Raw genomic sequence first — 25728 nt, 5'->3', positions numbered from 1 at the left:
AAAATCAACACAAAAGGGGTATTCAGCAGAATTATCTATTAAAAAACCAAGAAGCGTTTGTTCTGTGCTCTTTCTTTGGATTGGAACAGAACTCACTGCAGCGTAAGAGTTCCTGTTATCTCCACGGCGTTATCTTTATAAATAACTCTCTTGGAGGAGTGTTAGAGCATGTCTCTCACTTACCTAGTCTCTGATACTCCGTTCTGAGGGCCAAATCCCAGCCTGATGTTTTTGCTTTGTAGAGGAAAAAAGAAGTTATTTCAGAATGCAAAGTCCATGCGGAGGTTATTAATGTGGTTATGCGTACTGCCTCTGATGATGGGGGCTCCCTCTCCTGGCACTTGGTTATGCAGCTGGTGTCAGTTCCCATTATCTCTGGGCGAGAGGCTAATTTAAACCTTCTGTGAATGTCTTGTAACTTTGATTATACTATGGAAAAATCTTCCTCCTATCTATTTCCTTATTTCCATATTGTTAACTGTTGACAGATCTGTAACAAGAAGCCATAATATTTTTATTTATTGCTGTTTATCCATAATGGATGGGGAGAGAATGCTCCAGTTCTTAGCAATATGGCTGGCACTTGCTTCTCTATTGAGTTAAACTTTTGTTTTGGTGAAAACTAGTCACCACTACTACTGTTACTATTATTATTTAGGGTCAAGTTATCCCTAGGTAATTTTCCGTGGATTTCCCCTTGCAGCACATTGCACTTCCCTCCCAAAATACCCCGCAGGGTCACAGGGCCCTTTGGAACATCATGGGAAATGGCACTGTGGGGGGCATATGGGGAAAGAGGAATAGATGAAAATTGCCTGCCAATCCCTTCCTCCAGTGTAGTGCCTTGTGAAATCCACTTAAGGGAAATCTGAATCCAATCCATTATTATCCTTTTATTTAGTGAGTGAGTGTTGAGTTGAGTTGAGTTCAGTTTGTTTTTAAATTTGTTTCCTCTATAAGCGATAGCAAGAACAAGTGTCAGAACATAGTAAGTACTATGTCTAAAAGACCGTTTTTAGTTTGGGGGTTGGGTTTTTATTGCACTGCAGGTGACAGGCCAGGGAGAAATACCAACATTTTGATGACTATTTGTAGTTTCAGTGTATTTTATTATTATTTCCAGATACATATTTTGGACGGACTGGTTCCGGCCTGCTAAGATCATGAGAGCATGGAGTGATGGATCACATGCCTTACCAATTGTGAACACAACACTTGGCTGGCCTAACGGCTTAGCTATTGATTGGAGGTAAGAAATCAAATCAAAACAAGGATTTTTAAAAGCAGATATTATACAACCAGCGGACATTGCAGAAATAATCTTTACACTACAGCAAATGCAGCATCAAAACGACCATTTCTTCCAGAATGCTGATAGTCAAGTCATTTTCTTGCAAACTACAGATGCTTTTAGTTTGTCACCAAAAGCTGAAATACTTTAGATGGTAGGGAAGTAAGTTATGAAATGCCATTCCGAACAACAGATTTAAGTTTTCAATTATGGCTGGGCTGAAAGGGTGGGAGAGGGCACCTTAGCCAAAGCTTTGATCTGTAGTGATAGGCACCTTTTTTCCAGTGTTCTCCCTGCCTCAAGGTTTGCTTTGAAAGGAGATTGAAACATTCACACCTCCGAAGTGAGGGCATTGCTGAGCCAGAAGGCATTGCCCTCATTCTGGATTGACTTATGCAACTGATCCAACTCTGAATGGCTGTATGGAATCATAATCATTTTATTATTGTTTTATTAAATTTGTACATCACCCTTTATCTGAAAATCTCAGGGCAGTTCACAGTATAAAAATGCAAAGTAAAAGCACAAAATACGTAATAAAAAACAAGAACAAAACAAACCCATATCCCCCTCCCCCAACACATTTAAAAGGACATTTGTTGTGTGGGCCCCAACTGACAGGGAAGGTATCCCAGGAAGAAGCCTCATTAGAAAGGGGTGCAGCGAAAACAGTGAGGGGACTTGTGGAAGGCGGATTCTGGAACATTCCATCCTCCTCAAAATACTAATTTTGCACTGGATGTTTATGGTGCAGAAACCTCCATTGAGATGAATAACAGTTAGATGGAAATTATTTACAGAGGAATATACCTTCCACCTGCATGTCTCCGCAGGCAAACTACTTTTCTGTAAAAATTCAAATAAAACTCTCATTTCTTTCAGTTCTTTAAGGCTTTACTGGGTGGATGCCTTCTTTGATAAGATTGAACACAGTACCTTTGATGGGCTGGACAGGAAGACGCTGGAACGAATTAATCAGATGACACATCCGTTTGGTCTCACTATCTTTGGAGGTCAGTATCTATGTTGAGTCCTCACAGCGGTCCTCAGTCTCTCGCGGTATGAAAGCCTTTTGGAATATAGTAGGTTGCAATGCATTGAAATGCAGGTTTTCTTGCAAAAGGATTGTTTACAACAGGGGTGGGGAACTGGTGGCCTTGCAGGTGTTGTTTTGACTCCGACTTCCACCAGCCCCAGTCAGCATGTCCCAAAGTGTAAAGGATGGTGGGAGTTGCAGCCCAACAACATCTGGGTGGCTTCAGGTTCCCATATCTCCAGTTTATGAGGTTTCACTTCTTCATTTGCTTTTGAAATACACATGCAAACAGAAAATGCAGGTTTAAGCCTTGTATCTGACTCTCTTGACATTGCAAGTGAAGTTTCGGTCATTTTCTGTCTGATTTCCAGTATGTTGTTGTTGTTGGTTGGTTGGGTTTGTTTGTTTTTAATGAGGGAAATAATGTTGGTTCTGAAACTCAGTGCTGTAAAAGCTGTTGTTGTCGCTTGCTCATATCACCAAATGTGAACAATGCCATTCACCATGGCCTCTTTCTGGAGCAAGTATGTGGAGAAATAGACTGAACCTCACATCACACATTCATTTTCATGCTGCATCACCCAACTCCCCATGTGAAATTCCACAATGGTCTAGAGATCACTTTTGCAGTATGGATAGAAGAGAAGAAGAGTTTGGATTTGCTATCCCGCTTTATCACTGCCCGAAGGAGTCTCAAAGCGGCTAACATTCTCCTTTCCCTTCCTCCCCCACAACAAACACTCTGTGAGGTGAGTGGGGCTGAGAGACTTCAGAGAAGTGTGACTAGCCCAAGGTCACCCAGCAGCTGCATGTGGAGGAGCAGAGACGCGAACCCCATTCACCAGATTACGAGTCTACCACTCTTAACCACTGCACCACACTGGCTTTCACTAATTCTGAGGAAGAGTTGAGAATTGACTAGCACCCTAACTTCCCTAAGTGGAGATCGGCTTAATGGAACAAGGCTTTCTTGCCTCCCCCTTCTCTGTACTGCACTTCCAGTTTGTTCCTTCCAGTTGGGGGAACCTCTAGAACAGCATGTGGTGGTGGTGGTGGGGCGGCAGCAGAAAAAGTGGAATAAATAAAAAAACCCAACCACCCCCACAAACACGGCTCACAGCCAGTTGGATCCAAACCAGTACATATGCCCAGTCAGCTTTGGCATGTGAGCATTCCTGTTGTTCATATATAATAATAACCTCCGTAATGTTTTGGTTTTTTGGTTGGGTGTTGCAGGTTATGCATATTTCACTGACTGGAGACTTGGTGGAATAGTTCGGGTCCGAAAGTCTGATGGAGGAGAAATGACTATTATTAGGAGGGGAATCAATAATATCATGCACGTGAAAGCATATAATGCTCAGTCTCAAATAGGTAAGCTTATCTATTGTACTTTTTCAAGGATGTATGTCGAAGCATCTTGATTTGCAGCAGCATTATTTGTTCAACTCCTTTAAACATTTTCACAAGTTTTTGCCCTTCCATTTTCAACGTTTACCTTTTGTGTCTCAGGAATCTTTTCCTTCATCGGGAAAGGGGGTGTTTTGTAAGTGTTTCTGTAGTGTTGCAAATCTTCCGAATTAATCTTTCATTGTGTTTTCGAAGGGAATAACTACTGTAACAGAGCAACAAATCCCAATGGAGACTGCAGCCATTTCTGCTTCCCAGTGCCCAATTTTCAGCGGGTTTGTGGCTGCCCCTATGGAATGAAACTGAGCTCTAACCAGTTGACCTGTGTGGAGGATCCATCCAACGAGCCTCCCACTTTACAGTGTGGTTCATACTCCTTTTCCTGTGGCAATGGCAGGTGTGTACCCAGGTACTATCGATGTGATGGTGTGGATGATTGCCACGACAACAGCGATGAACAGAACTGTGGATCCCTCAGTAAGTCCAATGTCCAATCCCTCCAATGTCACGTCTTTTGTTCAAAAATTACTCAGTTGCAGTCCGCCCATTGGAAGAAATTGGAGAACATAGTGTAAGCCTTCAATACCATTTATTATTATTATTTTTAAAATTAGTTTTTATTCATGATTTTTGTGTGTTACAAAACAGATAAGCAGGGGAAGGTGCATCTATTGTGTCTCCACTTTCGATCCATAGTCTTTTTGTTTACATTTAGTGAGAGACAATTTTGTCATAGACTTCTTGCAGCTGGGGGAAAAGAGAGCTCGCATTCTCAGTAAAAATAAATAAATACATAAACAAAGGGCCTCCCCACACGATGCTGACAGAAACCCCTACACCAGTAATAGGCAATAGAATGAAATACCATTTATGTTACTCAGACCTAATGAGTTTTCTCCCCCTCACCCTCCAAATTGTGTTTTTACATTGAGTGGAACATCTTTGTGTGGTAGCCAGGAAGGCTGGTTTTGGTGGCATTATAACTCAAAGCTTCTCAACATTTTATTTTCTCATTTAGACAATTCTTGTGCTTCGTCGGCCTTTACCTGCAGAAATGGCCAGTGCATTCCTAACCGGTGGCGATGCGATAAGCACAACGACTGTCTCGATAGTAGCGATGAGCTCCACTGCCCCACGCAGGGCCCCACTTCCTGCCCGGCAGCCTTGTTCACCTGTGACAACAGCAAGTGCATTCCCAGAATCTGGCTGTGCGATACAGACAATGACTGCGGTGACGGATCAGATGAAAAAAACTGCAGTAAGCATTCAAATAGGGAGGATACAGCGCTGTGCTTAGTCTTTCTCAGCAATCTGCTTCTGCAACAACAGCCCAAAACCTCTCCTGCCTTTTAAAACCCAAAGCAGTGTCCATGTGATCCCCATCCAGGCCCTGAACAACCCCAGATAGTTTAGCTCCAGGGTACCCTCAGCCCCCTCTTCAAAGTCCTTGCTTTTCTTTCTCTGCAGCTCAGCTTCTACACAGCTCTGGCTACCATTGTAAGCATGCTTAGTAGGAGTAAGCTGCAGTTAGGGTTGGGAATGACTCCTCCCTGAAGGCCTGGGGACCCACTGCTAGTGTGCATTGGCAACACTGAACTAGGAGGACCAGTGGTCTCCTAAGGCAGATTCCTATGTTAGTTCTAGACTAAACTAGTTCCAGGGAGATTTTCCTTCTTAGAAAATACATGGTGCTGCACAGATTGTAGCTCTGTAATATGCTGCATAGTGTGTTAATGCAAAATAGGGCTATGGGAAAATAGGTACAGCGGTACCTCGGTTCTTGAGCGTCTCCATTGACGAGCGTTTCAGAACCTGAACGTCGAAAACCCGGAAGTAAATGCTTCCATCTTCCTCTGTGTGTTTTTCAATTTTCTCAATTGAATTTGCAGGCCACCCTTTGTGCCTCAGTTTTCAGAAGTTTCGGAACTCGAAAGGTCTTCCGGAACGGATTACTTTTGAGAACCGAGGTACCACTGTATTCTATTAAGTTGGTGTTTTGTTTTTTAGCTTTCACAGAGACATGTGAGCCTGGTCAGTTCCAGTGTCCTGATCACAGGTGCATCGATCCATTTTATGTGTGTGATGGTGACAAGGATTGTGTAGATGGAGCGGATGAACATGATTGCAGTTAAGTATCACCTGCCTCCTCCTTACACTTGACATTTTCATCTTCAGGGCTAAGTCACACTTCTCTGAAGTCTCTCAGCCTCACTCACCTCACAGAGTGTTTGTTGTGGGGGAGGAAGGGAAAGGAGATTGATGGCCGCTTTGAGACTCCTTAGGGTAGTGATACAGCGAGATATCAAATCCAAATTCTTCTTCTTCTTTTTCTTCTTCTTCTTGTACTTCAGGGAAGTGGGCGATGCAAGCATTCCTCCTGTCCTCTAGAATCCCCAGGGATATATATTTAGTCGTAATCACTGCCTACCATGTTCTTGCTCTTAGTACAATGGCAGAGAAACTGTCCAAAAGCTTGTCACCAAGTGAAACCTGAGATAATCATTCTTTTTTATTTTAGTTTACAACTGTAGTTCCAATGAGTTTAAATGTGCAAGTGGAGACCAGTGTATCAGCAATTATTACCAATGCGATGGTGTCTTTGACTGCAACGATCACTCAGATGAGGCTGGTTGTCGTAAGTACAGAACTGACCTAAGACATTTGGCTGCCTGAGGCAGAACAGCAGATGTCTGTCCTCCCAAGTCAAATTACTTATTACCCAAGTACTTGAGGGAGAAAATCCCATATATACCTCCTTTCCTCCTTGGCAGTAAAAATACATCAGTGATTGATTGGATAACTAGCAATTTGCTGCCCTTTCATGACATCCAAAGTATGCTGCCTGAGGCAGCTGCCTCACTCTCCATAATGACAGGACTGGTCCTGACCATAGGAACAGACAAGGTTCCCTGTTACTAGTGAAATATTATGAAGAATTGAACACGCTGGCTGCAGACAAGATGAGATGTCTGCAATAACTCAGCTTGAGGCGCATAATAAAGTGGCATTCTCCAATAATAACATGACATGGGTTAGATCTCACATGTCTTCTGAATCCAAATTTGAGTCAAGATTTTGTTATACTGAACTGCTTTGTGTATAGTTTTAGAAACAATTCACACATTGAAATCAACAAGAGCTTTCCTAATGGCTTCAGTGAGATGTGCATTAAATTCCTTTTTTTAATAAATACAGAAAAAAGAAGAAATATCAACACTATAATGGCAGCAAGAGGGAACGATGTTTGAACAAATGAAAACTACAAAGTATCCATACCACTTTATATTTTTAAGTGAAAAAAATCTTAAATCAGTTTAAAACCGGCATCAAAACAATCAAAGAGAACATTCTAAAATAAAATATTATAGAAGAAAACAAGATACAAAATACACATTAAGAGCAACATAATTAACAGGAAACTTAAAATATCTGAAACATTTCAAGATAAAACAGTACTAAAAGGAAGTGAAATATAGAATGTACATTTAAAACAGCATGCTTAGCAAAGGAATAAAATTAGCAAGAGAAAAACGTCCCGCACTTCAGTCAAAGGCCAGGAGATAGGTGCAAGTTTTTGTATTAAGGCATATCCAAAATGTTTGGTTATATTTTTATATAAGTAAAATTGCTGCTGTCCACAGACATTAAATGGCATGTGTACTAGCCTCTGATATCTGTGTCTGAAGAAGTGTGCATGCACACGCAAGCTTATACCCAGAACAAACTTAGTTGGTCTCTAAGGTGCTACTGGACAATTTTTTAATTTATTTCCACTGTGTCAGACCAACATGGCAACCTATCTGAATCTAGTCTCTGATATGTTATTCTGTCATGTCAAGGGTGGTCCTTTTGCAATTCCTCTTAATTTCCAAAAATTTGCTGCCCCTTGTATCCGAAATGTGTGCCACAGCTCTGCTTGCTTTCCCACCAATGCGTGGACTGTCTCCCACATGCTTCGTATGACTATGTTTCAGCCACAAGGCCACCTGGGATGTGCCATCAGAATGAGTTCCAGTGTCAGTCGGATGGTAACTGTATCCCTACCAACTGGGAATGTGATGGGCACCCCGACTGCGTGGATGGCTCAGATGAGCATCATCGATGCCCCCCCAGGACCTGCCCTCCTTCCCTTTTCCACTGTGACAATGGGAACTGCGTCTACCGTGCTTGGGTCTGTGACGGTGACAACGACTGCCGCGACATGAGTGACGAGAGAGACTGTCCCACTCAGCCTTTCCGGTGCCCCAGCTGGCAGTGGCAATGTCCTGGCCACAGCATGTGTGTAAACCTCAGCAGAGTATGTGACAATCTTGCTGACTGCCCTAATGGAGCCGATGAATCGCCCTTGTGCAGTAAGTTACTTTTTTTTTTAAGGGCAAATGCAGGATGGACCTGCAAAATGCCTGGATATTGTATGGGGCAGGAAAATCCTAGGAAAATCCAGCCTATTCTATTTTGCAGGGTCATTGTGAAAGGTAAAATGGGAACAGCTATATATGGAATCCTGAGCTGCTTGAAGGAAGAGTGGGATACCAACATAATAAATTTTAAAATACATAAAGCTCACAATCAAGTATAATATACTTGTTTGTATGGTAAACCTGCAACTTAACGTGGGGGTTACGTTCCAGGGATGGTGCCTAAAGCCAAAATTGAATATAGACAAAGCACATTCAGTGGCAAGTGGGATTGCCACTTTCTGTCTGCTTTTTAATTTAATTTATTATTATTTTATGCTATGCACATAAAGTTGAATGTGGACAAGTTAAATGTGCATAAATTGTGGGCTTACTGTATATTAATTGCAATATCTGGAGCCCGCAATTGCATGGCCTCACCATAACTTGCAGACCTTTTGCAACTGTGCAAGACTGTATGTTCTTTATTTTCAGCAGTGCTTCGGTTGAGTTTAATATGTTAAATGTGTTTCAAACTTTGCTTATATCTTCAAATACTTGTTAAATTCACTGTCTATGAGATTGGGACATAATCAGTAGTTTCTTTTAATTAAAATTAAATTTCATCCGGTCTTTAATATTTTCTGTACAATTTCTAACTTTTATCTGATGATAATCTCAAAAAATGGCAAGCGGCCAGAAGTCATGTTTGTGATGATTACTGTCAGTGTTGATTTACACTTAATCCTAACTTCTTTCTTTCTTTCCTCCTTTTTTTCTAATCAATGCACATTCTCAGATGAGCCTCAGCCAGGTATGAGTCTAAAGCATACTAGATTAATATTTTGACACCAAATTGCATTTGTTAGCTAAGGGCTTGTTTACAGAAACAGGTATTCCTGAGAAGGTTTCAAAGACACTGGATTTGGGTTTGGGTTTTTTTTTTCTGAACCGACAAACTTTATTGAGGGTTGTTGAGTTGAGGAGGGAACTCCAGAATGTGGCAGCCATGTATTCATCCTCAATAGCTCAGTGGGCTGCATTATTTCAGATAAATCTCCACTCCTCTCACTTGGGCATCTTCAGAATTCTATGTGTGCGTGCAAAGGAAGTGCTTTCACATGTGCACATGAAACCAGCTAAATTTTCAATTCTAACTATTCTGCCACATCACATATCTCTGTGGGGATTCCCCCAACTTTCAGGATCATTTTGTGGGGTTTTTTTTTGGGGGGGGGGCATTTAACAGGCTGAGATAGAAAACAATTGCAGAAAACCCTTGGTATGTGTTCACCATAACTGATCCTCTCTATCACAGCCACAGTCACTTAAAAGGGTTCAAAGGGGAGCCAAAAGTTCTGTACAGTGGAACCTCGGGTTGTGAACATGATCCGTGCGGGAGGCACGTTCGCAACCTGCAGCGCCGCAGGTTGCGATTCAGCACTTCTGCGCATGCCCAAAGCGCGATTTAGCACTTCTGCGCATGTGCGAGTGCTGAAACCTGGAAGTAACCTGTTCCGGTACTTCTGGGTTCGGTGCGGTGCACAACTTGAAGCGTCTGTAACCCGAAGTACCACTGTACTAGCCATATGTTCTTGTTCTCACTTCACTTTGTCTTCAAATTGACACCTTGAGCTTGTGGGGGGATAGGAAGAAACAGCAACTCAGATTTAAGCTACACCAACCCTGTATTCTTCTCTCTGCATACCTGATTATGTAAAAATAAGCCTCCAATTACCACAATTCCTATTTCTGGTATTAAACCATTCCTTTTTATGTGCTAGTGGTGGCAGAGGGTGGGCAATCCGAGTTCTTTTTGAGCTTGTTGCAGCCTACATTTAGACTTCTAAATTGATCCGTTTTTGTGTTGTTAAACAGCGGTGGGGAACCTGTGGTCCTCCAGATGTTGCCAGACTCCCCAACTCTCATCAGCCTCAGCCAAGATAGCTGATGGTTAGGAATGATGGGATTTGTAGTCCATCAACATCAGAAGGTCCACAGGTTCACCACCTCTGCTGCTAAAGGAAAAAATGTAGATTTTAGACTTTAAACTAGCAAAGTGACCTGCTAGTATATGAGTATGTTTGAAAGGATCATGAAGTAAAAAGCGAATTATTTTGACTTTGCATCTCATCATAACATCCAATACCATATTTACCTCAATTAGTTTGTGGGGAGTGGGAGGTGGGGAGAACTCATATAGGCAACAAAGTATTTGTGGTTCATTTGTGGAAACCATAGCTGGGACTTTGAAGTAATGTTTTCCTCATTATTATTTTTTTAAAAGCTAGGATGGCTTTCTGTCTATCAGTTTTCTTGCTATGCCATTTGAGGATTCTGAGCACCGGTTGTTATTTTCAGATGCCTGTTAGCTGACGATACCTTTCAAAATCTTTTTCTGCTTCTGGTACTACATGGATGGCATTTCAGCAATGACAGCCCACAGGAAAAGCAGGCCTTCCGTGTTGGCTATAAGTGTTAATACCTTCCAAATTGGCTCAGAATTTACCTCAAACATGTTAGTTATATGTATACATATCAGTATACATTCCTTTTACTTATAACTTATTTAGTGCACTTGTGGCCCTCTAGATATTGTTGAATTCCCAACCTCCCCAGCCAGGGAAGATGGGAGTTGGGAGTCTAATTGTAATATATGGAAGGCCCCAGGTTCCCCAATCTCTCCTACTCCTAGATAAGAGCAGGCACTGTTGCTTTGCATTTGTTACAACTCTCTTTTCTATACTTTAGGGGAATTGAGAGGTTTTCATACCTGCTGGTTTATGTCTTTCTCCCATTTATTTGCAGACCAGGAGAGCTGTACGGATAATAATGCCGGATGCACACATGACTGTATCCAAGGCCCCTTTGGCGCTCAGTGTTCTTGTCCCTTTGGGTACCAGCTGGCCAACGACTCCAAAACCTGCGAAGACATCAACGAATGTGACCCTCCAGGGTTTTGCAGCCAGCACTGCCACAACGAACGAGGGTCTTCCAGATGTTACTGTGACGAAGGTTATGTGTTGGAACCCAATGGGAGGACTTGCAAAGTAGCAGGTGAGGAAGGCAAAGATAAGTCCATAAAGACAAGTGCACTTGTAGATCCCCATGTCCCTAGCTATCCTGTGGCCTTGGCAAAAGTTTGTCCACTGTTAAGTCACCTGAAACATATTAAATAAGAAAAGGAGTTGGGGGTGGGATTGAGCTGGTGAAACTTGCAGGTGTTTCGTTTGGTTGCTCAGCGTTTTCTGTTTAAATTCAGTTGTTAAAAATTAGCAGGCAGACAGTGGTCGTATTTAAATTGGCACGCAGTCAATGGTTATATTTATTTGCACATAATAATAATAATTTATTATTTATACCCCACCCATCTGGCTGGGCTTCCCCAGCCACTCTGGGCAGCTTCCAACAAAATATTAAACTATGGTAGTGCATCAAACATTAAAAGCTTCCCTAAAGAGGGCTGCCTTCAGATGTCTTCTAAAAGTCTGGTAGTTGTTCTCTTTGACATCTGGTGGGAGGGTGTTCCACAGGGCAGGTGCCACTACTGAGAAGGCCCTCTGCCTGGTTCCCTGTAACTTGGCTTCTCGCAGTGAAGGAACCGCCAGAAGGCCCTCGGAGCTGGACCTCATTGACTGGAAGCCCTCCCTCTGTGTCTCAGTGTGAATTATAGCATTTCACTGGAGGGTCCCCCTAAACCCTTTCTTTCTAGATGGCAAAGAGGAACTGCTTCCAGCTGGAAAGTACTGTATATAACATTTTTATTTTTTCTTAAATTTGCATACTGCCCTATACCTGCAGGTCTCAGGGTGGAACAACCAAATAACCCCCCCCCCAAAAAAAAATTAAAAAGGGTATTGATGGATACTGGTGCCTAAAGGTGTATAATGAAGGTGCCAAGCGAACCTCCCTGGGGAGAGCATTCCACAAGCGGAGAGCCACTTTCTTCATGGACAGAACATTCCCATTCCTGTTTGTGGAGCAGAGGAAGCTGTCTTATACCGAGTTAAGACTCTTGGACCCATCTAGCATAGCATTGTCTAGGCCAGGGATAGTCAACCTTTTTATACCTACTGCCCACTAGTGCATCTTTCTTGATGGTAAAATTTCCTTACCACCCACCAGTGCTCGATGGAAGGAGGATTCAGCTTGTGCCATAGAACCCCCTACTGCCCACCTAGAATCTTGAAACGCCCACTAGTGGGTGGTAGGGACCAGGGAGACAACCCCTGGTCTAGACAACCCCTGGTCTCATGCTTTACTGACTGAGCTATCCCTTAGAGGTCTCTGTAGCATATGCTCTGCCGCTGAGTTCCTGTCACGAAATGAGGCCACTACTAGTCCAGGGGTGGCGATTTTATGACTGGCTTTTCCTCCAGCAGGTTTTTGTTTTTTTAAAAAAAAACTTTTGCAGAATTTACATGACTTTGCCTGTTTTTGCAGAATTTGGGAATCTCCTCTTGTTGGTGGCAAGCCGTAACCAAATTGTTGTCGACAACATAACTTCCCACGCGCAGCACATTTATTCTTTGGTTCGTGATGGAAGGAACATTGTCGCGGTTGATTTTGATTCGGTTACTGATCGAATCTTTTGGTCTGACACCACACAGGACAAGATTTGGACTGCTTACCAGAATGGGACAGACAGGAAAGTTGTAAGTCTCTCATGGAATGCAGACATTGGCCGCATGTCACGATTGCATGGCGCCCCTGTGTGTGTGTGTCCACTTCTTCACTTGTGCTGTAGCTAAATTCTTTATAGATGTTCATGAAGTGCACAAGTGTTGAAATGGTGGAGCCAGCTGTTTTCATTTGTGTAATGCATGAAAGGACTTACTCCCATGGCAAACGCCATTGTTTGCATTCTTTGACCCAGTGGAGTGAAAAGTGCTGCACAAAGGCATGTGCTGACCTCTGTGATTTCCCCAGATGTGGGAAATTTGACATCATAATTTGTGGTAGACCCATCTCTCACAGTGCCCTGCCTTAGTGCTTGTTATGTACGTACACTGTTGGGAAAGGGAGTAGAAAACAGAGCTCTGTTATGCACTGTGGGGATAAGCTTGCATGGCTGCTAAATGTTGCAGACTGGGTAGAGGATTTGCTTGTTTCATTTGATGTCTGTCCCTTGTTTCAGTCTGCAAGGGTCCCAAAGGCAGCTTTCATTTTCTTGATGCTTGCAAGTTTTTGAATGAATCCGTCTCTAAGGGTTTTGTACAGCAGTTTTACTTCCAGCACACTGCTGGGTAGATTCTTCCCATAATAAAGGAAACAAGCTAAAACTGCACAGGGCACTAGTATTTCCTAGTACGTAATTGATAGTACTTGTGACTTTTGTTTAACCCTTTGCTACTGCCAAGTACTCTTGCTTCTCTTGAGCTATTAATGTATCTTTAACATTACTCAAATACTATCCGAATATGAGAGCAGGCCAACTGCTTCCAGCCATAAGCCATTTGTTTGTAGTAGTTTTAGAATAGCAGTGAATTGTTTCATTGCAGTGAATTAGTCTCTTTGGGAACATGAGTTACATAGCATAGCTCTCTTTTTACTGTCAATAAGAACGAAGCTGCTCCTTTTCTTTTCCATAGACAGTTCATTAATTTTCACTCATTTTGGCTGTAGCAAACTGCAAGAGCACTAACTTGTTCCTTCATGGTTTCCGGCAGGTACTTGACAGTGGTGTTACCTTAACAGAAAGCATCGCAGTGGACTGGGTAGGCCGCAATCTTTACTGGACAGACTTCGTTCTTGAGACAATCGAGGTCTCCAGACTCGATGGGAGCCACAGGACAGTGCTGATCAGTGAAAATGTAACAAACCCAAGGGGACTAGTGTTAGATCCCAGGACAGAGTAAGGTTTTCTCCTTTTTTCAAAAGGCACCTTTCGACAATGGGATACTTGCTTCCTTGGGAAGGGCAATTTAGCAAAGAATTACTGAATGAACAAATTGTAGTGTTATATCACCATTTGCTGGTATTTGTATGAAGTGTAGTAGTCAAGTCACTTGACCACATTCCCAGAAGTTGTCGTTGAATTCTCCTAGAAGTGTTGTCCAAAGCTTAACCCTAAGCAAAGTACGCAGATTGAAATCTGTGGGTTTTGGATCAGACTGGCCATCTTGTGCCACTTGACCACTTCCAGTTCACCCCATTGTTAAGCAGCTCCTTATACAGGGAATGTGAAATTCATAGGACATTAGGTGTAGTTCTGGCTATGTTCTATAGTCCTCCTATTCCATAAGCTGTAGGAAATGGTCTGACCCAACCATGCCAGCCCAATAAATCCAACTCTTTGGCCAGCTTGGGTTAGTCATCATAGATACATTTAGCAAATACTTTTTATTGTTTGCATGGTATATTTGAAAATGCATCAGCCACTTATTTACATAAGAGATTATTTGAAGAGTTGAGGGGCTTTACAATCCCGACTTTATATATTCTCCATGAACTATGTTGTGTTAGTTCAATTTCAGAAACAGTGGAGCATTCTGGAGAAATAGCAGCTTGCTGGGCCTGCTCCAAGAGCAGAGATGCTGTTTTGCTTCAACCTAGATACTATTTTTTTTTGCTCCTTGTTTTCCATAGACAGTAAGTTTTGAGAAAAGGGGTCAAGGGACATAAGGAAACATGAGCTGAGACACCTTGCTCTGCATGTATTTTTTTGAAAGAGTATATGCTTCTCTCTCTCTCTCTCTCTCTCTCTCTCTCTCTCTCTCTCTCTCTCTTTTGCAAATGCAGGATCTTTTCCTCCTTTGCACATTTTATAAACTGAGGTTTATATATCTTTGACTCCTTTGTTTAGAAGCAGTCAGCTCCACTTTTTTCAGGTCTGGGTGGAAATGTATTGGTGTCGGAACCACAGCAAGCATCTTGACGAAGTCTCATTTAATTAATATGGTTGCTTATTACATTTCGGAAGCCCTGACGAGGCTGATTTCAAGGCTGAAACTAGGGGCAGTGTGTGATGACAAGTGTTTCTGGGTAGGGCTGTCTGAACTCTGCCCTAAAAATAGAGAAATTAGGGAGAAAATAGCCCCATTTGGGCCCCAAGGAAAGCTGGGCAGGGGACTAAGGCCAAGGGCTTGGCCTGCCTTAAGGCCACCTAAGTGAGCTCTTGGCAGAGGCAAGATTCAAACCAGGGACTTTCTGGCCCTTGGCTCTCTCTCTTAGCCATTACACTATAGCACCTTTCAATACACCAAAAGCGGCTTTTGTGAATGAGATCCTTTGACATTTCAGACTGTACCAGTGGTACCATTGTTCCTGCGATCGTTAATCAGTTGTTTTCCACAGTGCTCACGTGATGTTCTGGACAGACTGGGGCCGGAATCCCCGAATCGAAAGAGCAAGCATGGATGGCACATTACGAACCACCATCGTCAGTAAGAAGATCTATTGGCCCAATGGACTTTCCATCGATTACCCAAACAAGCTGCTGTATTTTGCCGACGCCTATCTCGAATACATTGATTTCTGTGATTACAATGGAAACAACAGGCGCCAGGTGGTGGCAAGTGACTTGGTATGAAAAGGAAAAAAACAAGAAAATTGGCCGGGGGCGCAGGGTGTGACCATGGATTCCTGTATGGTGCAAATGGCTTCTGTGTTCTTCTGTGGTGAGGCAGCAGGTCCCAATCTCCTGACTTTACTCCAAAACTCTTGTGTCCAAGTCCAACACCTGTCCACTGCACCATGACAGATTTCTGAAGCCATTAGCCTACAATATATTGCTTAAAAGTCACTTATTAAAAAAAAGTCCTGTGGCTTGCTGTCTAGTTCCTGTATGGGATGCAGTGCTTTGAGAGAAAGAACATAGGGCAACTTTGTCTTGTAGGTGTTGGCTTAAGGCTGACAAAGTCTATTGAACTTAAAAAGACTTAACACATTTGCAGAATTCAGACATCCCACCGTATCGTGATTTTTGGGACCCCAAAACATGGCTTTCATAAGAAGAGAACTATTCAATCTAAGCACAAGAGAGCAAAACTGAGGAGTGAGGCTTATATGATTTCTTTCTTTCTTTTTCTTTTCGGAATAAATTTGATTAGGGTTTATAGAGAAAACTAACAAAACAGTATCAAATATTGTTTCCTCTGTTTTATCCAAACTAAGACTTTGATCTAAATACAATAAAAACATAAAGAAAAAGGAGGGGAAGAGAAAGAAATAAGGAGAAAGAGAGAAATAAAGGAAAAGAAATAGAAAAGAGGTTAAAAGAGAGAGTGGGGAATAAAATCCAGAAGGTAAGGGACTCCTGATTCTTCGTCCGTCCACTATTAACAATATTCACTTCATCCCCTCCAATATGAGACCCAACAAAGCCACTTTCTATAAACAAACATCATCTTCAGTCCTCAAATCCAAATGTCATTATTTCTTTTTCACTCAACAGGTCAATGAGAGGTTTCCAGTCTTTAACAAATGTTAACAATGGCTTTTCTCTGATTAAACATGTTAATTAAACATGTCAACATCTCTCAGCCAAGTCAGTTAATTTTAACATCCATTCTTCCATTGTTGGCAATAATGGGTCCTTCCACCTTTGTGCTTAGCATATAAAAGTCTTGCAGCCTGGAGCAATGCTTACATTATTTCTCATATTTCACCAGGTTGTGGGAGAAATTACACTTGAGAGTAGATGTAGAGATTTCTGTGCTGTGCCACTTATTCTGGATACCAGTAACAACTGTAATAGCAACAGTGTTAAAATGAAACCGAGCCCTTTGCCCTTCTTTTAGGTGCTGCAGCATCCTCACGCGCTGACCCTTTTTGAAGATTTTGTATACTGGACGGACCGATACACCCACCGAGTACTTCGAGCCAACAAGTGGCATGGAAGAAATCAAACTGTGATGGTTTATAATATCCACCAGCCTCTGGGCATTGTTGCAGTTCATCCCGTGAAGCAACCAGCCGGTAAGCTCAGCCAGTTACGATTTTGCAGCAGAAAAGCAAAACCATTCAGTGTAAATATTAGTAGACATCAAGAATATTTTGGATACTTCCAGCGATGATATTGGGCAAACTCTCCAGGGCCACAGCGCTAAAGCAGGGGTGGGAAAGAGGGTCTAGCCCCTGCAGGCCATTTTGACATGTGGGTGGGATTGTCCATCTCTCAGTCCCCTGATGTCACAATGATGTCAGGTCATCTATTTTTTATTTATTTTTTTCATGTACAGGCGCAGCTCCAACTGTTAGGAGACCCTTAGAAAACTACTGTTCCCAGCATTCTTTGTGGGAAGCCATGATTGTTAAAGCGGTATAAGGATGCTTTGAATGATTGGCGTGGGTGAGGTTCATGAGTACAAGGAGTTAAGAGAAAACAGACCTATTTAAAGGACCCCATAAGCAGCTTGCCTCGCAAATCCCTACTGTTGATCTAAAAGTATAGGTTTTCTTTTCTTTCTTTTTAAAAAAAGGTTTTTATTAGGGTTAATAAAGAAAAATGCAAAGATTATTGTCAAATATCCTTTTTTGTCCAAACTAAAATGAGAAAGGAAGGGGAAGAGATAGAGAAAAAGGAATAAAAAAATATTTAAGAGTGAGAGAGAGGAGGTAAGAAGCTAAAGAACTTCAAATTCTTCGTCTGTCTGCTATAGATAAACATTATTCACTCCATCCATCGAGTATAACCTAAAAATAAAGGTTTTCAATGCAAACCAAGATTCTGGGACATAGTACCGCGACACCATCAATAACTAGTCTTAGCTTGATGTAAAAAGCCAGATGTGACAAACCAGTGGTCTTGCCTAATTCCCTCATTTCATATCATGCCACGCTACTTCTCTGTTTTTTCCCAATTTACCTTATCAATGCTTTTATTTCTCTCTCTCTCAGGTATCAATTTTTGCAGCTCATCCCCCTGCAGCCACTTGTGCTTGCTTTCTGCATCAGGACCACGGTTTTACTCCTGCGCCTGCCCATCTGGCTGGACTCTCTCCCCTGATCATGTGAACTGCATGAGAGGTGGGGTCACAGGAACTGTAGCTGGAGAGAAAAGGAAAATCACAAAACATGCCACTATCAGGGAAAGACTTCTCTAGTCCCCGTCTGGTATTTCAGCAGAGTATAGGGGAGCAAATCTCCCAGATTTTGTTGTTATCGTTTTCAGGAAACACTGTGCAAATGCAGTTTATAAAATTAGACCGCCAAACCTGAATCAGTAGGCATGTATTTTGAAAACATTTCAAACTTTGCGTTACATGCATTTAATATGTGTAGGACTCCACGTTCTGTAGACTTTTCTGCTATACACTGAAAACATACTGTATTATGATAAATGTTAAGCGTTCAGTCAATTGGACTTGATAATGCACATGAATACTTAACTTCCTTGGAGGTGCTCGGGCAGGCCGTGGGTCATGAGACTTAAATAGGATAGATTCCCATGGGATTTGAGCATCCTTACAGGATGCTTAACATTGCAATCCTATGCCTCCATACCTGGGACTAAGCATCTCTGGAAACAGTGGTTAGGAGCCTAAGGTTCCCTTTTCTCTGGGACAATGAGCTTCCTCAATGGAAGAAATGATAGAAGGACTTCTTTCCACTGATGGAAAGAACCTTTTGGATACAGCCCAGCAGGACTCAGCTTCTGAGTTAACATGCACTGCACAGTGGTTTTAACAGAGAAGAGCAGATCGTAGCAAACACAAGTATTACACATTCTCATTCAGGATTTGGAAAGAATGGGGGTGGGGTGGGGTGGGCTTGACCTTTTCCCCTGCAGAGATTGATTGGGGCTGTAATCCTTGCTGACATTGTTTAGTTCAGCTTGCCAACAAGAAACTTTCAGCGACTGCACTGAGTCGCGTTTGCTTGCATTGTTTTCTTTTCACCACAGTGATATTGTTTAAGTCTACACAGCTAATTGGTGGAGCCAATATTGCAAACCGTCACGATGACAGAAAAGCACAAAGTCCCAAGCAGCACTGTTTTCTTGTTTTTTAATCGTCGCATGGCAGTCTGATCCATGATATGCAACCCTTGAACATTTTTGTGTTTCCCTCCTTTCACTGTGAAGCTGTTAAAACCATTTTTTTTGCTCCCCACCCCCCTTTTTTTAAACAGTAGAGCTGTGTAGTAATACGTTGGTCCGGTTCTCTTAATATGCAAGCGGTTCAGAATTTCAGGACATTTCAGGCCTCTGTGATAGGCCACACTTTGATCTCTGAAGGGCTGTGTGGGGAGAGGAAAGTATCTGCTATTGGAGTTGACTTCGTGCTTGCAAGTCAAAAAATAGGGCAACAGCTGCTGAAACGCAGAGTAGCTGCAAAGGTGACAAAGAATTGAGTCTCTCTTGGATGCCGATTTCAAGAGGACTGCTCCAAAATTAGTGCTTTGATGACATGGATGCCTTATAGGAAGGGACCAAAGCTCAGTGGTGGAGAGACACACCTTTTATGTTAAAGGTTTCAGGTTTGATCCCAGGCATTTCCATTAAAATTAAATAAAAATACCTCGTAGCAGAGCCTGGAGAGCCAGTGAGTCAGAGCCAATAATACTGGGCTGAATGCACAAATAATCTGACCTGGTATAAAACGTTCTACTGTGTTCATACATGTGTTTCAATGAGCTGAATTTCCCCCCAAAATTTAACAAGCCAGAGAATTACAATTTCTTCTTTTTAATAAATACAGTAGAATAAAATTTTGCTGCTTATCATGCTGTTTTGTAGTTGAAGAGCCGTTCCTTATAGCCGTAAGAGATAACATAATTTACGGCATTTCTCTGAACCCCGAGGAAAAGACCAATGATGCAATGGTTCCAATAGCAGGAGTGCAGAATGGATATGATGTTGACTTTGACGACTCAGAACAGATGATCTACTGGGTTGAAAATCCAGTAAGTAAAATGCAGTTGCTTTGTATAGCTGTTGGTTGGAAGCGCTCTGCTTTGTAAAAACTGGTGTAAGGAATTGATGCTTTAGCCCATTGATAGGCATGCTGACTTCTATCTGCAGGGCAGCCCCAAATGGCTTATTGTACTTTGCCTGTTTTGCCACCCTGCGCTTGGCAGGTAGGCAAACACCATCTTGTGAAGCAGGTCATTCATTGCAATCTATTACGAAAGCCTAATTCATTATTTGGCTTGTTTGGAAGAGCTGCCAAATGTCAGGCCTGCAATTTTTATTTTTTTTTAAAAAAAATTTATTATTAACTGCACTTGTAACTCATATTTTAGCTGAAAGAGCCCCCTATGGTGGCAAACTATATCAAGGTTGCATTCATGCACAATGAGTTGCATTAAGCTAAGTCGTGCTCAGAGTAGACTCAATGAAATTAACGAACCCAAATTAGATCTGTCCATAAGCTTCAGTGGGTCTACACAGAGTAGGACTAGCATTTAAACCACATGGCTTCCCCCAAAGAATCCTGGGAACTGTAGTTTATGTAGCTCTGTGAGGGGTAAACTGCGGTTCTCAGGATTCTTTGCATTTGGAGCCTCCTTTTCTCTCTACTCTGATTCTTTACCATATCACTGTTTAGGACCGGCACATTTATTTTCATTTATCAGACAGTAGCTGCCATCCTAAATACACTTCCTTGTGCAGTGGGACAAACTTCTATGTATAGAAAGTGTCTAATTTGAGGGCTTTTATTTTATTTGGTTCTATTTTACATTCAAGTTGTAGTAGATCCAAATATTCCTCCTTAGAGCTTGTAACACTATACAATGCACATGTGCAAGACATTCATGCTTTTTCTACTCTTGGCATTTGTTTTTTCTATCTTCAGGGGGAAATTCATAGAGTGAAGTCAGATGGAACAAACAGGACAGTATTTGCCCCAGCATCTATTGTTGGTTCCCCTATGGGCCTTGCTTTAGACTGGATATCTGGAAATCTGTACTACAGTAATCCTGCCACACAATCCATTGAGGTAAGCCATTATTATCTTCAGGATAACAATTTTAGGATTAAAAAATATTTGGTTTAACACTTCAGCTAAGTTACAGGTTCACTGCTGTGCCAACTAGTGTGCAAATTGTGATTTAAAGTGCCTTCCTTAATTTCTGTGCCATATGGTTCATTTGGGTAGGTACTGACGCTCCACAGAGAAGTAATTTATCGAAAAACACTAATCACCAATGATGGTACTGCTGCAGGATCTGGAAGTCCAGTTGGTATAACCTTGGATCCCATTCACGGGTAAGTTCAATAAATTGTTTCTGGCTCTATCAAGGTTTTATATTCCTGGCTACCAGGTTTGTGTCCCAGGGAGGTCACTTTCCTGCTTTCCTGATCACTGGATTCCAGATTAGCTGAGACTAGCTGAGACAAACCAACTCCAAAGCACAGTTTATGAAGCTGGCTTCTTTCAACTAACCATAAAGGGTAAAGGTAAAGGGATCCCTGACCATTAGGTCCAGTCGTGACCGACTCTGGGGTTGCGGCGCTCATCTCGCTTTATTGGCTGAGGGAAGTACAGCTTCCGAGTCATGTGGCCAGCATGACTAAGCCTCTTCTGGCGAACCAGAGCAGCGCATGGAAACACCGTTTACCTTCCCGCCGGAGTGGTACCTATTTATCTACTTGCACTGATGTGCTTTCGAACTGCTAGGTTGGCAGGAGCTGGGACCAAGCAACGGGAGCTCACCCCGTCGCGGGGATTCGAACCGCCGACTTTCTGATCGGCAAGTCCTAGGCTCTGTGGTTTAACCCACAGCGCCACCGTCCCATCAACTAACCATACTTAAGTTTAACCACAGTTTCGGGTTTAAACAGCACATTAAACTGAGGAAGCTTCCGGTCTCTTTGTGGCCAAGAGAAGGAAGCGGAAGCCAACAAGCCTGAGGGTTACTGAGGCTCGTAATTGTTGTAACACTAAGCCATTCGGTTTAACATTATGTCCAAACACCATCTGTAGTAAAACACGTCGTTTTGTACTAATATAAAATGAGGAGTGTTGTTATACACACTTCAATAAGAATTCCACAAAGCAATTCTATGAAGGCCTACTCAGAAGAAAGTCTGAGGCCATAGGAGCCTGCTGTTAGGTCGGTGTGCATAGGATTGCAACCAGAATGCCAGACCTCTAAATGCGTACACACACACATTGGTTACTGAAAACCCTCATTTCCTGCTTGATGATTGAAATAACATTACATTGCAGGAAGCTGTATTGGACGGACCATGGAACTGACAGTGGGGTCCCAGCCAAGATTGGCAGTGCAAATATGGATGGCTCAGGTATCCAAACCCTCTTCACTGGTAATCTGGACCATGTGGAGTTTATCACCATTGATATCAAGGAACAAAAGCTGTACTGGCCAGTCACAAGCACCGGAGTGGTATGTATGCACATATAAACTTGGGTATGTTTGTGTGTCTGACTTCTGCTACTTATCACAGCCAAAGAGTTATGAGTTTAAAACAGAAATGATGAGGTGGTTAACGTTGAGGAGGGAAGAGATTGATCCATCACAAAGTATTTAGTGTGCAGCTTCGGGTAGCTCTGGAATAAATTCTGCATTGCAAATTTTTAGCGGATGATTAATTTCTAGAGTTAATAGGAATGCTTAGCAGAACGATTCTGTGAATGTCTACCCACGGAATTAAGTCCCATGGTATCCAGTGGAGCTTTCACTTCTGTTTATATGATCCAAATGGTTTTTATTTGGGATGACTTTTGGGTTTTTCTGAAAACCATTCATAACTGGGAGGGAGGTGGAAAATTAACTGCCAGACCTTGATATACTTTAATTTCAGGCATGGAATTCTTGTGGACAGAGATCTGACTTCGCAGTCAGTTGTAATACAGTCCACGTCCTTTACCTCCTAGGTTGAACGAGGGAACGTGGATGGCACTAATCGGATAACGCTGGTTGTTCACCTTTCTCACCCGTGGGGAGTGGCGGTCTATGGTTCTTTCCTGTACTACACTGACCGGGATTATGAGGTCATTGAGCGGGTTGACAAGTCCACAGGAGCAAACAAAGTGGTGTTGAGAGACAATGTTTCAGGATTGAAATGCCTCCGGGTGTATTATCGAGACAGTGAGTATAAGATGTCACCTGTGAGAAGGTTTCACAAATTCCTAATTTTGAATTGCTGTTGAGCTTGTTCCTCAGCACCAAGTATAATGCTTTAAATAATAGCTAAATAAACAAAAATCCAGAGGAAACAAGTCTTAACTACAGGGGTTTTTTACCTGTGCAGGTAAAAGCGTCAGATTACTGGATTGGGGTTAGGTTAGCTATCCAGATTGATCTGGGGCATTGGAAGGAAGAACTTTTCATTTCAGCTGTACATTTATTGCCGTTCGTTGGTTTATTTTAAAAGCTTTTATCAAACCAAACCAGCCAGTTTTGACTCTTGTGGAACTTTACAATTTTATTTTATTTTTAAACACCCTATCAAATCCAGTAAAGTTATCAGAGTAAAAAAAAAAAAATCTCACTTGCTTAAAACATAGCAGCCTCAAGCAACACTCCTGCAGCCCACTGCGCCATGGCCCACCTGACGAGCTATGCTTCCATCTTTTTACTAAGGACAGGTAGAGAGATTTCCAAATGGGCTTCCCCGAGAAGAGAACTTCACAACCACGGCCCTAGGTTACAAATTGCCAAATATAATTCTTCTCTCATACATGTTTATTGTTAACAAGTTGGTCCATATAGTGGGAGTTTAATTCACTTGCGGCAATCTGTTGTTACTTTTGGATTTCTTTAAAAAATACGTTTTCTTTTTTTACTAGTAGCTTTGGAAGGTTCTTATTTCATTTACAATCCAAGATTGCCGTCCCCTTTTTTGTTACTGCTTCAGGGTGCTCACGACTCACTGTTAAATGTTGGTTCCTGTGCATTCTTCTCTCTCCCTGCTTTATAGATTCTGCTGGTTCCTCAAACGGCTGCAGCAACAACCCTGGGACTTGTCAGCAACTGTGCCTGCCTGTGCCTGGTGGACGCTTCTCTTGTGCCTGTGCTACTGGGTTTCGGTTAAATCCGGACAACAGGACCTGCTCCCCTTACAGCTCCTTTGTCGTCGTTTCCATGTTGTCTGCAATTAAAGGCTTTAGCTTAGAGGCATCTGACCATTCTGAAGCCATGGTCCCCATGGCAGGAAGGGGTAGGTTGAGATTACAGGAGACGAGCAAAATCCTTTTATGCTTAATGCCATAATCTACTGTTGCAGATGGATAATGCCTTCTGTGTCTTTCCTGTAAAACGCGTGTATTTAATGTCCTGAGACTAAAAGTCAGGTGCGCAAACCAGCTACGCAGAAGTGTTTCGATTTAAGCCAATTTACCTTCAATGAAAATAATCTAGAATCTACGAAGCCTGGAACATGGGAACGAACAGAGGGCAGATTCAGATTCTAGTAATTGTACAGCAGTGCTACACAGGGAGACCATAACACAGGGATGCTGCTGGACTCCCAACTGCCTTTCTCCTTGACCACTGGCCATGCTGGTTGGGGTTGTATTCCAACAATATCTGGAGAGCCACAGGGTCATCCTCTCTACTGTAGCATTTTAAATGTCCTCACCAATCATATGCATAGTTTCTACACAATTGCTACAGAGGCCACAAGTATTGGAGTGGAAGTTGTCCATGTTATTGGGACAAAACACCTTGCTAAGTGGTTTCAGGTGTTAAATACTCTCTGTGGAACATCACGTCAGCATGTCTGTAAAGGGTACAAACTCAGGTGCTGACTGAACACAAGGAAGACTTCCAGAAGAGAGCCCCAGGAGAGCTGGTGCACCAGGAATGACATAGACCGAGATCTTATTAAATAGGATCTAGGCCAGTGTTTCCCAAACTTGGGTCTCCAGCTCTTTCTGGACTACAGTTCCCGTAATCCCTGACTACTGGTCCTGCTACCAAGAGATGATGGGAGTTGTAGTTCAAAACCAGCTGGAGACCCAAATTTGGAAACACTGGTAGATGCTACAGCCTTTTCCGGCTGTCAGCCAGGCCCTGATCTGCACAGGCATTTACACAGACTTCCCTTTCCTTCTGAGAAGCCTTGTTTGACTAGCTGGGCACTTTTCTGGTGCCTCTGGAGTTCCCGTCTGGCTCATTGTTTCTTCTGCTCTTGTATTCCTGAGGATTTCCACCTTGTGGTCCGTGATATAGCTGTAAAAATTCAGGCAACCAGTATGGAGTCCTCTGGTGCCACGACTGGAGTGCTGGCATGCAGAGGCTCTGCTTGAACGGTGGGCTCCTCAGAGTTGTTGACAGTGTCAGGGTTCATTGGGACCTTAGCTTTTCCATTACCTAAGCAGTGCATTTTAATACAATGAATTAAACGACCTGCTTCCTTACTCACTATTTTTCAGGGAGAAACGTGCTACATGTGGATGTCCACATGCCTTCTGGTTTCATTTACTGGTGTGACTTCAGCAGCAGCAGCAGCACTCCGTCTCAGAATGCAATACGTAAAATCAAGCCAGACGGTTCTTATTTTGGGAACGTCATCACAGATGGCATAGGACTCAATGGAATCCGTGGTATTGCAATTGATTGGGTAGCTGGTCAGTATTACTGCTGCTTAACAAACTTGTTTCTAATACTTATCTTTCAGAAGCACTTACGCCAAGAATCAAATAACATGAAGAATAATTATAATGACCCGTTAAAGCAGG

General features: G+C 42.5%; 1 protein-coding gene across 1 annotated transcript in view; it reads left to right on the top strand.

Annotated features, from left to right (window-relative positions):
• Positions 1-25728, top strand: part of LRP2 (LDL receptor related protein 2) — a 145462-nt gene that overhangs the window by 57598 nt on the left and 62136 nt on the right. Inside the window, 21 exon segments of the mRNA XM_079974771.1 lie at positions 1124-1249; positions 2174-2304; positions 3564-3701; positions 3933-4214; positions 4756-4995; positions 5745-5864; positions 6256-6372; positions 7712-8089; positions 10943-11191; positions 12578-12789; positions 13804-13988; positions 15431-15659; positions 16876-17053; positions 17975-18103; positions 19815-19981; positions 20875-21018; positions 21178-21287; positions 22252-22429; positions 22921-23134; positions 23967-24206; positions 25423-25617. Coding sequence (XP_079830897.1) covers positions 1124-1249; positions 2174-2304; positions 3564-3701; positions 3933-4214; positions 4756-4995; positions 5745-5864; positions 6256-6372; positions 7712-8089; positions 10943-11191; positions 12578-12789; positions 13804-13988; positions 15431-15659; positions 16876-17053; positions 17975-18103; positions 19815-19981; positions 20875-21018; positions 21178-21287; positions 22252-22429; positions 22921-23134; positions 23967-24206; positions 25423-25617 — 3962 coding nt within the window.

The sequence above is a fragment of the Podarcis cretensis genome (genome assembly GCF_951804945.1).
Source record: "Podarcis cretensis genome assembly, chromosome: 1".
Classification (NCBI taxonomy): domain Eukaryota; kingdom Metazoa; phylum Chordata; class Lepidosauria; order Squamata; family Lacertidae; genus Podarcis; species Podarcis cretensis.
This window is presented reverse-complemented; position numbering and strand designations above follow the sequence as displayed.